Genomic DNA, 16,824 nt, shown 5'->3' with positions numbered 1-16,824 from the left:
TCAGGCATCTTTCAAGCCCCTTTTCAATATGTCCCAAGCCTTTATATTCAGACTTTCCCCCTCCTACTTCCCTGCTAACCTGGTCTTCTTGCGTCAGTGAAAATATAATTTGTACCTTCTGACTCTTATGCCTCTGAGCATTCCATCCCCCTTCTACCTGCATCTTGACTTATCAGAAGACCCCAAACACTTCCCTACTTAAGACTTTCCATATCACCCCAGCCATGAGTGGTCCACCCTTCCTTGAATTCCTGCAGAGAATTGCTGTTCCATACTCATGGCATGGCTGCAGGGTTTGCCCCAGCAAACTCAACAGAAGCTTCTCTCAACAAGATGTCAACGGGTATTCCAAAGGAAAAACACTTTATGGGGAAGTGAGTTTAGGAAATGCTGAGTTAAGCAGATTGCTCTGGTAAAAGTTGAGCCTACAAACAAATAATGGCCAAAATGGGTTATAATCTATTAAATAAAATTAAAATTCATGAGGGGGCTGGCCCCGTGGCCTAGTGGTTAAGTTTACCATGCTCTGCTTTGGTGGCCCAGTGTCTGTTCCCTGGGCACAGACCTATACCACTCGGTGGCCATGCTGTGGTGGTGAATCAAATGTAACATAGAGGAAACTTGGCAACAGATGTTAGCTCAGGGTGAATCTTATGCAGCAAAAAAACTTAAAACTCACAAGTCCAAATTGATAATTAATAAATAAACAAATGGGGGAGAAGGAAAATTCCTTTCTGACTGAAGAATGCCAACTGATAAATATGGTTGGACATCTTGTAATCAGCACAATAATTGATCCAGTCAAGATTCATCAACGGATCACTAGTGGGTGAAAGTATGATAATCATGATACCTACATAGTCTCAAAGTATCTTCTCACAGATTATATATTAATTATAAAGAGAAAAAGAGTAATCTTAGAGTGGAGAAACCTGCTGGACATCATCTTAACCAAGTGATCAAAGTTCACATCACAAATATGGGGAAAACTGCCATCACGTGCCTCCTGCTGAAATACAGCGAGAAAGACGTATCACTTCTCTGGTATTCCTGCCCAAAATTCAGACCCTGGATCCAATTTTAAGAAGGCATGGCACAAACTCAAAATGAGGGGCATTCTGAAAAATAACTGGCCTGTTCTCTTCATGAACATCAATGACGCAAAAGACAAGGAAAGCTAAGGAACTGTTCCAAATTAAGGAGACTAAAGAGACATGCCAACTAACTGCAAGGCATGATCCTGGGCTCGGGGGAAGAGCGATACAAGACATTACTGGAAAACTTGGAATGATGTTGCATAAGGTCTATAGATCAGGTAATAGTATTACATCAATCCTAAACTTCCTGATTTTTATAAATAGACGGTGGTTCTGTAAGAACATCCTTATTCCTATTTTAAGGGCTGAAGCAGAGTGTCTGAAATTTACCCTCTAATAGTTCAGAAAAAAGATTTTATACTCTATATATTTATTTCTCAGGTTTTTAAAGTTAGTAGTTTAAATTTACAAAGAAATTTCTTTAGCAGAGGAATCTCAGGGCTTTTTAGATTCATCTACTCCTTCTGTCCATATTAACTGGGCATCCTCCATGTGCCAGGGCTGCACTGAATGGTTTAAGAATATCTAAGAAGAATATCTCATGGGCATAGTTTTCTTATGAAATACATTTTGTGACATATTACTTTGCCCAATCATAAGTCATCTCTCCAATTAGTTCATGGGCTCCCTAATGGCAGACGCCTGGTCCTAGAGATCATATTCCTCCAGTGCACACATACCCCATAGGCTTAGGCCTAGGAAGAGCTAGTAAATGTGAGGGCAGGAGGGAGGGAAAGCCACTCTGAACCTCTCTGTAGCTGACACCTGCTTCTGGTGGGGGTCACTCCTGAACACCTTCAGCTGCACTCTACCTGCAGCATATTCCCAGACTCCTCCAGGTGCCACAGTCTCCACTAACCAGAGGTGACTGCTCAGAAAAGCAAGCACCCTGCCCTTCAAAAGGACTCTTGTTAAAAAATGCCAAAATCCTGAGCAGCTCTTTCCCTTCGATTCTAACTCTAGATCAGAAGATGTGGAAATGGTATTGACCAAAGGCCGTCACCACCACAGAAGGCCCGCAAGGTATTCAATTGTTGTCATCTTACACCCTCTCCACGACCCCAGCTGGTGAAGACAGAATCCTGGACGGTGGTTTGAAACAGGAAGAGGGGAAGGCTCACATTTAAGAGTGAGCCACCAAGGTCCAACAGCTTCCTTAGTAACTTCTTTGCACAACATCCGGTAACAAAAGATCTAGAATATCTTGAGAATAGAAAGGGGAACAAACACAGCTGCCCTTCTTTGACCGGAGCATTCCTTTACTTTGTCTTATTTTCATAGCACTGCTTTACGTCCTCACTCCTTGCATTGCCTCTCCACTTTTCCAGCAGTTTCTCAAGAAGCCATATGTTTATAAATTAAAACATGGACATTCATCACAGAAACTGGCAGTAGTGGAAGCCTCCAGAGATAGTAGGGTTTGATGTGATGATAACATCAAAATTTTAAATTGCTTCCTTAAAGTGAAAATAAAATACATGGAAAAGAAATTGTCACCAAGCCAGATTTACCTGGAAATGCTCCTTTCCAGATCCAGTGCATCAGAGCACACCATCCCTAAAGAAGGTCAGAACCTTTTCCTGTCGCACATGAATTGATGACTTAATAAATAATCAAGCCTTAGAGTGAGATGTGGCCTTGGAAGTCATTGAACCCAGCTGCTCACCTGATGTAAAACTTACTTTGAAAAATCCACAGAGGATGCCTTTGTGTAAGGAATACCTCTAGAAAGCCAATTCAACAACTATTTCATAAATCTCTACAATATAATTGTTGAATGCAGCAAAATTGTTGGGAAAGTTGGATGCAAAAGTTTTACAACCACCACTGTGGAAGCAATGCCCCACCTCTTGGTTTGCCACCAGATGTCAATCCTGAAAAGAAATCAGCAGAGACAACTCTGAACCCAAAAGAGCATGGCTGACCCCATCCCCCGGTGCCTCTAGGTGGCGCCACTCAAACTGATCTAACAGTCTTGGGAGCTCTGATGCTGCAATGGCTCGTGGCATTTTCTTGCTAGTCACCCAAACACATACCTGACAATTTCAGCACTAGATCCTATGAAGCACATTTCAGTTCTTGAAAATTGCCTGAAAAGTCGCCCATTTTCTCAACTCAAAAGTGCCAATAGAGTAAAACAAATAAAATTGCCCTTCTTGAGGTGCACATTGGGCACATTCATCAGTCATCCTGCCCACATGGCCATTTCCCAGCTGCAACGATGGCTACTTTTTTACTCTCCCTTTCATTTTCAACTGAGGAGCTGAAGGAGGTAGGACACCTCCAACCATGGTGCAGAGAGAGCAAGAGGAGGATGGAGACAACGTACCAGGATTGCAGCCTCTCTTCTGGCACCTGCATTAAAATTTGCAAAGACTGTCACCCTTGCAGTGCTGCAAGGACTGGTACCCATGTCATAAGTCCCCCCTCCCCCATTCCACCCCCACCTTCCCTAGCTCCCTGTGCACCAATGAAGTTCATCCAAGCGGGCAATTTTTATTGAAGTAAGAGATTTGCAATATTTATATGTAGAACTAAGTGAGAGGGTGTGGAGAAGCATGCTTTTCACACACGCACAAAAAAAATCCTGGCTTGCCACAAGATGTCAGTATATGTTCTCACACAAGTTAGCTATTATATTTACATACATGAAATATCAGAATCAAAGGCTGTGTACATCTTCTATCCTGATATGAGCAAGAAAACACATTCCTGTTCCTTCTCTCAGTAAAGAGACCAACAAAAGCCCTAGGACATATATGATTAAACACAGAAATAGAAGCATGGTGAGTGACCTCCAGTCTCACCTGGAACCCTGTCCGCCTTTCTCAGCTTTGTGCCAGGGTCTCTGCTACTGCAGAGAGTTGGCAGGGTTGGGGGAGCTCACAGACACCTTGCTTCTGGCTTCCCTCCCTCTCACTCCTTTTCCCCTTCAGTATCTTGACTGTGTTCCAGCCCTGAGAAAGCGTTCTTTCCCCAATGTTACCCCAAATTCAGCAACATCTTTTGTGAGAGAGAAACAGAGAAGGAAAACAAGAACGTGAAAGAGAGAGGCTGAGAACAGGACTCTTCCAGAGGACACATATCCTTTCCCAGGGAGCAGGGAATCCAGGCCAAAGGCCAGCTCCTGCTTACCTTTTTGCCATTGACAAAGAAAACCAACTCGTCTGCTGTCATTGTCACCGTTTGGGGTCCTGAACTCTAGGTGCCTCACTGCCAAGAGGCACAGGCAGTTACTACTGCTCTTCCGCTTGAAAAGCTCAAGCAAAGTGAAACTAAGTCAGTCGATAGGGGGAAGTAGCTTATTTTTTCAGGGAATGGAATGTTCCTGGCAAAAGTCCCTGGTTTACATAATCAAGGAAAAGGCAAACAATCCTACACAATGAATCACAACCGCAACACTTGTCTCAAAGAGCACAGAGGGAGGCTCACACAGATATCAGCAAGCAGGGGTGCTGTGGTGCCAGGTGACTGTGGGTCTTAGATCCTGCCCTCGTGGAACCTGCTTCATCCTCCCATTTGCTGAAGACAGAGAAGGGGGAAGGGCTGTTGCCACAGTCACGGCAATAGGGCTGATTTGCACTCTCCGTGTCTATACTGGTCATTTTACCATCCAGGTTTACAGCAACCCAGACTGAACACTTACATGCAGGACTCACTCTCCTGCAGCCTGGAGGAATATGGGGGTCACAAGATGCAGACCCCAGTGATCCACATGCAAAACCTGGGATTTGACCTCAGCATGTCACTTATCACCTTCAAACTCAATTGTTTTCATCCTGTAGATGGGCATACAAATGACAGCAAGAGCAGACAGCTGAGGGACAAACGATAAATTTTGGAAGAGCTTTGTAATTTTGCAAAAAAAACAAAATAGTTATTACTATTGTAAATGTATTCTCAAGAACACAACAAAAATAATTCTGATAACAAACCATTTTTGAGGTTTTTCTTTCATTGGTTTCTCTCAGGAAAATGTCCTTGATAAGTTCTCAGAGCAACTCATACAGATATTTTAAAATCCCAAATAAATTAAAATGCACATACCACGTAGGCATAGGCCAAGTTAACACAGAGCTGAAAACCTTCCCCCATCAAGTATCCACTAACTCCTGGTGTCTACACACATGCATATTGCCCTCCCGGGCAGCACCCATGGGCTCTCTATAGTACAGCATGCAGCTGCCCCTCCCAGCCCCCACACACACAGGCCACTTCCCCTACCCGCCTGGCAGGCTAAGTCAGGGGAAGAAAGGAGTGTTAGGCAGCTGTGCTTGGTACAGCAACAGCTTAGTGAAACTGAAGATTGCCAGGAGAGCCATGTTGTCAACACAAGGCCCCTCTCCCACTGCAGCCTTTATTTAAGCAATAATAAAATAATAAATTCTCACTTGCAGGGTGACCAATCGCCCCAGTTTGGCCCTGATTATCCTGATTTTAGCACTGAATCTCTGACAAATCCTTCACTCCAAGGCAAACTGGCATGGCTGGCTACCACAAAACAATGGTTATTAACTTGGAGTGGGTGGGGATTTTCCACTGCAGGCATCATTTGGCAATGTCCGGGGATATGTTTTATTGTCATGACTGAGGAGGTTGCTACTGACTCTAGTTGATAGAGGCCAGGGAGGCTAGTAAATACCCTACAATACACAGGACAGCCCCCTACCCCCAACAAAGAATTATCTGGTCTAATATCTTAGTAGAGCCAAGATTGAGAAACCCTGTCTGAAAAGCAAGAAGAAGGGAGGATGTGGGAAGAGGGAGAAGGGCAGAGCCTGGGGGGTGTTTTGTGATGGGTCGGTTCTCCCTGACTCTGCTCACACCTCTGTTTTCCTCTATTCCTTGGCCCATCCAGCTTTGCAACCCCTCCACTTCCTCTTAGCTGGTCTCTAGGCAAAGTCCCAGGAAACTGTCAAGGCAAAGGGGGAGGAAAGAGCTCAGGTTTGGAGTCAAGTAGACTGGCTTAAATATTGTGTGCTCCACCACTTCTGGGTGACCTTTGGCATAAATCACTCTCTTGGCCTCAATAGCCTCATCTACAATGTTGGGGTGACTATACCAACTTAGTCAGAATCCAGTCTGGTGAGAATTAAGTGAGACCTGGGTTAGATGCATTGCCCACAGTAGATGCTCGGTATACATGTATAGATTTACTCTCCCCACTCAGCCAATCTTCTGCCTCCTGCTTCTTTGTGGAGGTGAAACCCCTCTCTGGTACTGTGGAACATCGAAAAGTGAAACTGAAATAAATTTCCAAAAAGGGCTTATGTTGTCATTCAGATTTCATTTCTCTAATAACCAGTTTATTTCTGTAAATCTGAGATTTAACAAAAACTTTGACTTAGTATGATTGTTACTGGTGCACTGGGTTCTTGTTTTCCCCCAGGACAGAAATCAAGAGAGACAATAAACGGGAGTAGAACAGTAAAAGTTTATTAGCTTGTGCACAGGAAAGGCAAAGGGAACTGGTGTGGAAAGGAAAGGGGCAGGTGACTGGCTCATAAGGGAATGGGATTTTGAAGGTTTTATTAGGCAAAAGTTGAGGAGGAGTGCCTTGTTATGGCATGTACAGGTGGGATTGTGCTTGTGCCTGTGCTGTCATATAGCATGCTACTACACACGATGCATGTATCATTTGCGTGCTAGATCTCCACCCTGTGTGTGATTTTTACTATGATAATGGCGCTAAAGTTACCTTCAGATAACTCCTGGGTGCTAGGGAGCATGTGTAAGCCTGAGAAAGTCGTGAAACTGTGGAATGTGGATCTTGGTGGTCTCCATCTGATTCTCCTTGCTTGTGGATTGGTTAGGGGCCTTATCTTTTTAGACCAGGGGTCTTGTGGATGGCCTGTCTCATTAGGCTGGTTCCTGTCTCATTCCCTGCTAAGAGATTTTTTTTTTGGGGGGGGGGAAGATCGGCCCTGAGCTAACATCTTCTGCCAATCCTCCTCTTTTTGCTGAGGAAGACTGACTCTGAGCTAACATCCATGCCCATCTCCCTCTACTTTATATGTAGGATGCCTGCCAAAGCATGGCTTGCCAAGCAGTGCCATGTCTGCACCTGGGATCCAAACTGGTGAACCCCGGGCCGCAGAAGCAGAACATGTGCACTTAACTGCCATACCACTGGGCCAGCCTCCACCCCCAAGAGATTTTATCCTTCTTAGTATTAAGGATCATAGGTGAAGGTCTCTTCTTCTGAAGCTACATCCTGCTGATGGTGGGCATTGAGAAGGGGACCCCCTATCCAGGAGGAGTAAAAATCTTTTTTAGCTTGTTGCATGGTCCAGTAGGAATGAGAATGAGGACCAGGTAGGTTGGCCATTGGAAATGCCTGGAATCCTTGTATGACCATCAGTTTAACATGGAATTGTTTGAGCCTAGAGGACACAAACTTGACAAGAAGGTTAAAAAGACAGGGACCAAAAATTAATAGGAGTAAGATGATGACCAGGGATCCCAAGAAGGGAAGGAACCAAGTGTGAGGTGGAAGAGCACCCTTGATCAGTGACCATGCTTGATTTGGGTCTGTTCCTTGGTTATATCGGTGAAGCTAAGATGCTTGCTCATAGATTTTCTGGATATTGATCTCAACCTTCCCTGTGTTATTAACATAAGTCATTTCTAGTGAAACAAAAAGACAAAGAAGATTAATGGGGGGAGCAAGTTATAACCCAGTTTCTGAGCTCAGGGAACAGCCAGCCAAAAAGGTCTTTAGGTGTCAGAGTTGAAGCATCTTTTGTAGCTTGAAATGTCTCTGATTGTGTCATCAGGTGTTCAGGTATCTTTCTGAGTAGTTACACAGCAACAGAAATGAAACTCTCTTAATTTTAAATCCAGTTGTCTGGCTTCAGTCTGCACAACTTCAGGAAAAGGGCATGTTCAGTTTTCAAAGATTCCAAAGGAAAATGATGGAAAAAAATTGAAAATATTAGTTTCAAGATTTGAAGCCATATGTTTCAGGAGACTAGAAGAATTCAGGATCCAGTCCAGTTTTCAGATAGAAAATGAAGACCTCAAAGATAGTTATCAGAACTAGAACCTCATAGCCATGAATGTGTACTATAGTCTCTATTGAAACATTATTTTTCTCTCTAAAATCACCCTCATTTTTACCAAAGGTAGCTGACTAAGATTCATTGGTTTGCAAAATAAGTCTAGTTTCAATAAAATGGCCCAACTATTTACGTAAGAACATCAAGAATGTACATTGGTTGTATAAGCTCTTTCAAATCTGCTTTGCTGGACTTTTTATGAGGAATCTCAGATTGAACTTTAAAGGACTCTCAAGGACAGGCCAAGCAAAGCAAAGGACTTGTCAGACTCTGCCTGCAATATCTACAGATCTTTGAGGTTCCTTGCATCTTACAGAGGGGTGACTTTCTTTACTCACCCGGTAAGGTTGCTAGGAACTCTGTAAACAAGGTACCAGGGTGATATTTCCAAGTGGCTTTATTCCAGAAAGTCAAACTTTATTCCTCAAAAGCTATCTTGCCATTTCTGAGTCCATACATTTCTCTCAAATATGACATTCCAGTCAAAGTTTTGGTATTATAACCAATTTTTCCAATTGTGTCCTGTAATAAGGAGAACAAGTTCTTGTTGAACTTATGCAAATAACTGTATTGCCATGAAAACAATACTCACTCACGAAGAGTTTCCAAATTCTGGAGAGATCTGGTAGGGAGAAAAAGATAAATGTTTCAATTCTGCTTACAAAAGTATAATTTACCAAACTGCTATGTCATAGCTAGCATGAGAGAAAAGAGAAAGCAATTTCCTTAAATCTTGAAAAGAAAAAACATAAAAAACCAACAATATCTCAAATAGAAAGTCATATAAATTATATTCATCCTCATCAGTTCATTCAGTCCTGTGTAATCGATTCTTGATCTTAATCTTCTGTTAGCAGTTTCATGAAGTCATCTGTTTCTCTGTTAGAGTTCTGTACTTTCTTACCCAGTTCAGTTTTATCATCTGGAAGTTTACCAGAAACCTGTATTCTAGAGTAACTGTCAGTGTCCTTTCCATGAATCTCTCTGTAGATGAAACATGTTTGCAAAAGTGTCAGAGTATAACAGCAACTATCTGCAGATGACAAAAGACTCAAAAGGGGAATAGACAGAGAAACTTGCCTAATTCTGTGACATACAACACTTCAAAATAGTAACTAGAATTATGGCTGGCAAACACAACAGATCAGAATTTTAGGAATGTTATATAATTTTAAAAACATTTATAGCAATACGCTTATCTACATAATACCACCTAAGGAGATTTATCATCACTTACTTGACAATGCTTTCCATGCATTTTAGCACACCAAACAAACCTAATTAGTTTAGATTCTCCATCTTTATAGGAAGAGAAAATAAATTTCTTTGAGAACTCCTAGGGGCCTTCTGAAAATTCTCAGAGAAATTTTTTTAAGTCCAGAGAAAGTCTTCATTTAAGATATGAATTTTAGGGAACTTGTCAAAAATATCAAAAGGTTTTAAAATACTTGGTGAAACAAGATCAAGTGCTTATTGATCTTGTGTTGCTGTGAAACAATGGACACTGTGAAATAATGCTTAGTTAACCATTTAACCAAAGTGACGACAGATGTTAAAGGCAAAAAGTTTAAAAAAAAAGCTTAGTTCTTTCAATAGATTTGAGCCCTTGAGAACATAGGAAATTACTTTGACAAAACCAAGAATTTCTATCTTTTAGGTAGATTTACTCAAAACTTAAAAAAGCCTTTTATAATCTCATTATCAAGAGCAGACCAAAAGTCCAGGAAAATCATCACTTCAAGAAGTAGAAAACCAAATTCTAATTTTTGTACCAGCTTACTTTTGATATTAAAACTTATTCATTTAATTAAATTAATTTTAATCTTAGCCAACTTGACCACACACAAAATTCTTCCTTCTTGATTCTTTTTACACAAACCTTCTATAACTTTCTTCCTACATTTGGAATTTATCCCATGCCTTCTTTCCTTCCTAGTACTTTAGGACAAATTTATCTTTCTTAACAAAACAAACAAAAAATATTTCCATTCTTTATACTTTCCTAACTGAAAAGATACATCTTACTTTTCTTGAATAAAAAAATGTTTTCCTTGTTAATTTCTTGTAGCTTCAATTACATATATTAATTGAAACTTTAACCCTTAAAGACTTATTGAAAACTAAAAAGTAAGAAATTTTGAATGGTGTTTTATATATGAGTTCTAAACATTTTTCATATTTTCTAGAAACATGCTACTTCATAGTACAATTTTTAATAAAATATAAGACATATTTACTAATAGACCTCAAAATCTTTTAGTTTCTTTGTAATAAGAAGCTAAAAGTTAGGGCCAGCCCCATGGTCGAGTGGTTAAGTTCATGTGCTCTGCTTTTGTGGCCCAGGGTTTTGCCAGTTCGGAACCTGGGCATGGGCATGGCACGACTCACCAAGCCATGCTGAGGCAGCATCACACATAGCACAACCAGATGGACCTACAAGTAGAATGTACCACTATGTACTGGGGGGCTTTGGGGATAAGGAGAAGAAGAAGAAGAAAAAAGGAGATTAGCAAAAGATGCTAGCCCAGGTACCAATCTTTAAAAAACAAAAAAGGAAAAGAGGCTAGAAATAGGTAAACATACATATTTAGCAACAATGTTTCAGTATTTTATCTCATTTGAAAATGACCCAGATAATCAATGAATTTTTTATCATTTAATTTCCCCTAGCAAAACTTCAAAGTTTCAAGTTGCCGGAGAGATTTTGGAAGTTATCTTAAATATACATGCCAAAACACAGAAAAAGTTAACCTAACACTTTTATCTTTTTCATTTATATTTAGTTTACACATTCCCAATAATTATTTAGATCGCCCACAAAATTTCATGAGACATTAGACAAAATTAGCCATCATTTAAAGTCATTATTCTTGTTAACCAATTTTTGAATAGAGATAACATCAGGTTATTTGACCAACAAATGTAGAACAAAGACTGCATGTCTTCATCATAGCCAATGCTGATAACTTTGAGGACATGTCCATTATAATCAAATGAGCAATCTTAAATAAGCTTTCAGTTACCAAAGATTAATTTTGTATTATGCTAACTTGAAAGGCATTTGGGTTAATTTCTTATACATTTAGGAATAATTTATATGAGTGCTTACTTTAAACCAATTGAACAAAGCTCTTTAGAAATTATGCCATCTGGGGGTAAAATATCACACATATATAACATACATAAAGACACACATACACAGTCTCCACGTCTATTGTTTAAAAATTAATGCCAAGGATCAAGTACAATAATACAAAGCTTCCTAGTTATGAATCCGAATTTCATTTTGAGCCTTTTTTTCTAATATTTGTGGAGGAGACACTCAAGATGCTAGATTGTTGTCAGGGGTGCTCTTATGGCCATTTATCTTGCTTTTTTCCCTTTTTTTTGCCTTCAGTCCTAGGAGTTAGTGGTGGATTCCCTGGATGGTTGGCAAGCTCTTTGAGGTAAGGGAAGCTGGTGAAATCTGAACTGCCAATAGAGCTGAATTTCCAGTCTTGCAAGGATTTTTTAAGGACAATTGCTCTTGATGTCTCAGAAATTGTGTTGTAACTTAAATGACATTATAGGTTGATCTACCTGTCTAACTATATTGAAAAGACACAGAGAAATCACTCAAATTTTCTCCAAGATGAAGTTTCTGGGGCATAACCATCCAATTGAAAGTGTTTCCAATTTTTTAAAATGCACCCAAATGCACTCACCAAGGGGTGAGTCTCCAGAGATGCTTGGGGCATTCCCTATGGCAGTAAAGCTTGCGTCTGACTGAGAGCAGGCCTGGAGAAGGGTGCAGAGCCCGATGGTGGGCATCAATATAGTCATAAGATTTAGTCAAGTCCCGCTCAGGCTGGGCACTTAGTCCTTGAGCCAGCACAAGGAAAGCCAGGGAGGCAAGAGGCAAAGGCATGGAGTAGGCCAGGGGCCAGGGATCCTAATGCAGGGGTTGAGAGTTAAGTCCCTGGAAAGAGGTTTTTAAGTTTTTGGTTTTACAGAGGGTCTAGGTTCTGCTCAGGTCCAGCCAGAACTTAACCTTGTAGCTGCCCCTGATGCAGGAAGGGTTAATAATCACTGGAAAAAGCTTGCCAACAAACTGTGATCCGGAGGTGAGAAGGCAGGTTAGCCAATGACGGGTAAGACCTCCAGGGGGAGGCAACCTAAGACAGGCATTGGTCGCCTGGGGGCACAGATGCAGACATGATATCAGGAGCAGGAGGGGCCATTGCCTAGGAGGACTTGCATGCTCCAAAATAAAATATATGAGCACAGTAATAACATGATAATATCAAAACAGAGGCCAAGGGAGGGCTCCTTGAGAAATCACTAAGAATTCTTGGCATTCGCTAATTACTTTGTCCAGAACACCTGTGTATGTTTAACAGCTGTAAGCTATGTATATATTGAAACACTGGTTATAATAAACTCAGAGTGGCCATCAGCCCTCTCTGCATCTATCCTGATGTGTACATTGGATTGTGACACCGACAAACCTTGACTTGGTGACAACAGAGGAGGTGATGAATGAAACAGACAAAGAAGGGAAAGAGATGATCAGGCCTTTCCCTCATGGCCTCGTCCCAAGGGTTATCAAGATAAGGGTCACACAAACAACAGTTCCTGAGCAGGACAGTTTACAGAATAAATTACAGGTCACCTGTCCCCATAACTGATGCAGTAGGTGCCTAAAATACTCAACAGATTCTTGACAGGAGACAAAACAGGGTTCTAGTTTGTCAGTCAAATGACTGACTGAGGGCCGATCACTCCAGGTGCCCAGACAGATTAACAAAAATCAGAGACTGCAGCCTGGTCAGTGACTGACCCAGGGGTCAACCTGGAATCATTCCAGGTGCCCAAACAGATGAACAGAAACCAGGACCATCAAGAGAGGGTGTCTCATTTGGGCTCGCCAGCATGATCGGGCCTGGAAGAGGAGATCTCCCAGATGTGGAATGCAGACTCTCCAAAACCAAAGAAATCCAGATTGTCAGGCCAATGATGGACACAGGGGCTCATGGTACCCTTGAAACCAGAAGAGAGAAGATCCTCCTAAAGAGGATAAAAGAGAGAGAAAGAGAAAAAAGGGAGACTTTAAGGAAGTTGGTTGGACTGGAGGGCTTTGGCTCCCAGGCTTTGACCTGACTTGCCAAACACTGAAGTCCAAAACAAAGGGTCGACTGCAGCTGCTTATGTTCACATTTGGGTGGCCAGGCCAGTCCATCACTGGCCCATCCAATCTTCGACTGGGTCTCAAGAAAGTCCCTTCGTGTTTGCAAAAATTTTACTGGTGCATTAGATTCTTGTCCCTCAGGATGGAAATCAATAGAGACAACAAATGGGAGTAAAAAAGTAAAAGGTTATTAGCTTGTGCACAAGCGAGGACAAGGGAGCTGGTGTGGAAAGGAAAGGGGCAGGTGACCGACTCATTACGGAGTGGGATTGTGGGGCTTTTGTTAGGCAAAGGCTGGGGAAGAGAGACTTGTGATGGCATGTAGAGGTGAGGTTGAGCTTGTGCCTGTGCTGTCACATAGTATGCTACTACATCCAATGCATGTATCATTAGCATGCTGGCTCTCCACCCCTGTTGGTGATTTTTACTATGCTAATGGGTGTAGGGTCACTTTCCGTGGACTCCTGGGTGCTAGGGAGCATGTGTAAGCCTGGGAAAGTCCTGAAACTGTGGAATATGGATTGTGGTGCTCTCTATCTGACTGTCCTTGCTTGCAGATTGGTTAGGGGCCTCACCTTTTTAGATCAGGGGCCTTGCAGATGGCCCTGTCCCATTAGGCTGGTTCCAGTCTCATGATTACTCCTTATTCAGAAAAATATTAGTGACACTTCTTTCTCTGGTAACTTTTTCAAAATGTTGTAAATTGGGGAAAAACAATCTAAAATGAGCATTCTTCCAAGCTGAAGACTTCCTGTCTATGCTTTCAATGTTGGGATGAATTCAGAGAGTCTACAGGGCGGTGTGCAGGCTCAGAAAAGGCAGGGAGTCAGAGTTAGCTGGAGCTGGGATTTGCCAGCTGTGTAACGGGTTGGAGAGAGGGCATAGCAAGAGAATTGCAAGTGTGAACAAGGAACTAATTGTGTAGAGTGTTAATGACAGTCCATGTAACCAAGTGGGATAAAGAGGGAAATGAGGCCATGAGGAAGGATGACAGAAAGTGAAAAAGTGGTATAGTCAACGGATCTTGACATGGTTAGAGAATTGTTCTGGAAGGACTTTTGAGGTAAGTCAGAGGTAAGATTTTGGAAGAAAATCAATTCTAGTGATGACAGAATTTGTTTGACTTAAGATACTCTAGGACAGGAGTCAGAAAAACATGGCCTGCAGACCAAATCTGACTACCTCTATTTTTGCAAATAAAGTTTTATTGGAACATAGCTATGCCCATTCATTTATGTATTGCCTATGATGCTTTAGTTCTACAACAAGAGTTGAGTATTTGCCACAAAGACTGCATGATTGGCAGACGCTAAAATATTAGCTATCCAGCCCTTTACAGAAAATGTTTGCAGACTCATGTTTCCAGAATCCAGCACTTCCAATCCATGCTCCCATAGAAAGAACCAGCCCTGAGCCTTCCACATTATGCCATCACACCAAGGATGTGAACAGACATGAGCCCAGAGGTCAACCCTCTCCTCTGTGGAACAGCCACAACTAATGGGAAAGGAAAGCTGCTAACATACAGTGACCACCTGGGAATGGGAGTTTTCAAGACCCAGAGGGAGCTGATGAGAACTGAGACTACATGGCTTTTCTAGGAAGACATGCATATCCTGGGGCAAAAGTATGTGTGTTTGTGAGGTGTGCATGTGTGATTTGAACCAGAGTATGGTGGAAAGGGTATAAAGGGAAAGGGCAGTAGAAATGGGAAGAGGAGAGCTAAGAATCCCTCTCCCATGGAACCACCAGCCACCATTGCTCAAGGCCTGGCAAGGCACCTCACCTCCTGTGCAGGATGGAGCAGCGAAGTGGGGAGAGCGGGACCAGGGACACAGCGCCTGGATTCCCCTGGCCACCACCAGAAACCCCACCTGGTAAAAGTTTACAGGACAGGCCTAAGCTTTTCTACAAAGTCTGCTCACACGGTCCCGTATCAGGACCCAATGAAGAGACAGAGTGAGAGACAGTGAGATGGATCCCCTGAGATTTCTGACCCTGCACGGCTCGCAGAAGTTCATTCTCTATCAGAAAAATGAAGCAGCTTACCTCATGGTTACTCCGTCATTGCTTAATTATCTCTCTTCCCTTCTGGACTGTGAGCTCCAGGAGAGCAGGCTTGCAAGGATTTGCTCAGCACTGACTCTCCAGTGCCTTGCAAAGGATTGCAGAAAGGCAGTTGCCTCCGTCAGCTACAGGGGTTTAACCACTTGGACCAAATAATAATAATAAAAGCAAACACTGGCAAAGAAGTAACCCTGTGCCAGGCTCTGTTTTACCTTTACATACATGTCTCAGTAATCCTCACAACAACCCTATGAGGCAGGCACTATTGTTATCCCCCATTTTACAGATGAGGAAAGATGAGGCACAGAGAGGTTAAGTAACATATCCCAGGTCACACAGTTAGTTAGTGAAGGAAACAGGATTCTAATCCATGCAGCCTGGCTCCAGAGTCTACCTTTTAGTCCCCACTCCAGACTGCCTCCTACAATGTGCCATTCACTTCATTTACAAGATTTATTCATGCATTTATAAAGTGCCTGACAAAGGCCAAGTCCCAAGGGGCAGAAATAATTAGCTGAGTTCTTTACCTCTCTCCTTTTTCATTGAAGAAGGAGATAGGGATCTGCAGGTCACTGATAGCTCACTTGCCCCCATACACAGGAGTATTCCTAGAAGACCTTGAGCCAAATGTAGGCAAACCCCGTCACCAACATTTTTCTAGGATCCATGGCTAAAGTCCACATCGGGCACAGGGAGAGGGCAGACACAAGCAGGTGAGTGGTCAGCTCTGGGAGAGGTGGGGAGTGGGGACGGGGCCTGGAAAGGCTCCATAGAAGGGTCAGGGGTTGAACTGAAGCTGGAAAGGTGAGTAGGTGTTTGCAGGTGGATGACAAGACAAAGAGTCACCAGGCAAAGGCTGCACTCCCCAGATGCAAGGGGCCTGGAAGCAGAAGGGCAGAGTTCCCAGTGCTGCAGGAGTGGCTGCTGAGTGGCTGGCACTGAACTGTGTCTTATTGGTAGACTGGGCCCTCCGGCCAGGTCCCGAGGTGAGGCTGGTTCTCTAAGCTCTGTTCGTGGTCCCATCACGAGTCCTCTGGAAAGACAGGCCTGGTCCCCTCACTACTGTTTACGGTCCTTTCAAAGATTCTCCTCACATTCGCCAACACACCAGACAGCCTTGTGCTGAACAGTCAGGATTCCTGGGCAGCCAGGAAAAGAAGGCCAAACAATGGGAATGGAATGGCCGCTGAGATGCTCAGGGTGTCAGATGACCCGGCATCCCACTGAGGTTCACACCATTGACTGAGCTCTTTTACTTTGCAAGACACTGTGCTTAGTGCTGACAAACAAGGTTCAAAATCATTGCATTCTATATGCCAACCAACTTTTAGCTGGTGCTTTCCGAATTCCAGGTACTGTGATGGGTACAGTGAGATCAAGGCAGACACATTCTGGCCTTCCTGGAGTCTCTAATCTAGTATGAAAGATGTACATT

The 16,824-nt window shown here is 42.7% G+C and overlaps 1 protein-coding gene across 10 annotated transcripts in view; it reads right to left on the bottom strand.

The window, feature by feature from the left end:
- Positions 1 to 4,386, bottom strand: part of LOC106847249 (xanthine dehydrogenase/oxidase-like) — a 73,698-nt gene extending 69,312 nt beyond the window's left edge. For 9 of the 10 annotated variants that reach the window (XR_011504114.1, XR_011504115.1, XM_044772197.2 and 6 more), the window contains exon 1: positions 4,233 to 4,386. Coding sequence is in view for 8 of the 10 variants with exons in the window: in XM_044772197.2 (XP_044628132.2) it covers positions 4,233 to 4,274 (42 nt within the window). In the remaining 2 variants the exon portion in view is untranslated. The remainder of the gene's footprint in view (positions 1 to 4,232) is intronic. The other variant, XM_044772201.2, reaches the window with a different exon arrangement.
- Between the last annotated feature and the right edge of the window lie 12,438 nt (positions 4,387 to 16,824).

This window comes from Equus asinus, chromosome 6 (genome assembly GCF_041296235.1).
Source record: "Equus asinus isolate D_3611 breed Donkey chromosome 6, EquAss-T2T_v2, whole genome shotgun sequence".
NCBI lineage: Eukaryota > Metazoa > Chordata > Mammalia > Perissodactyla > Equidae > Equus > Equus asinus.
The sequence above is the reverse complement of the archived record's forward strand: the minus strand, read 5'-3'. Positions and strand labels throughout refer to the sequence as shown.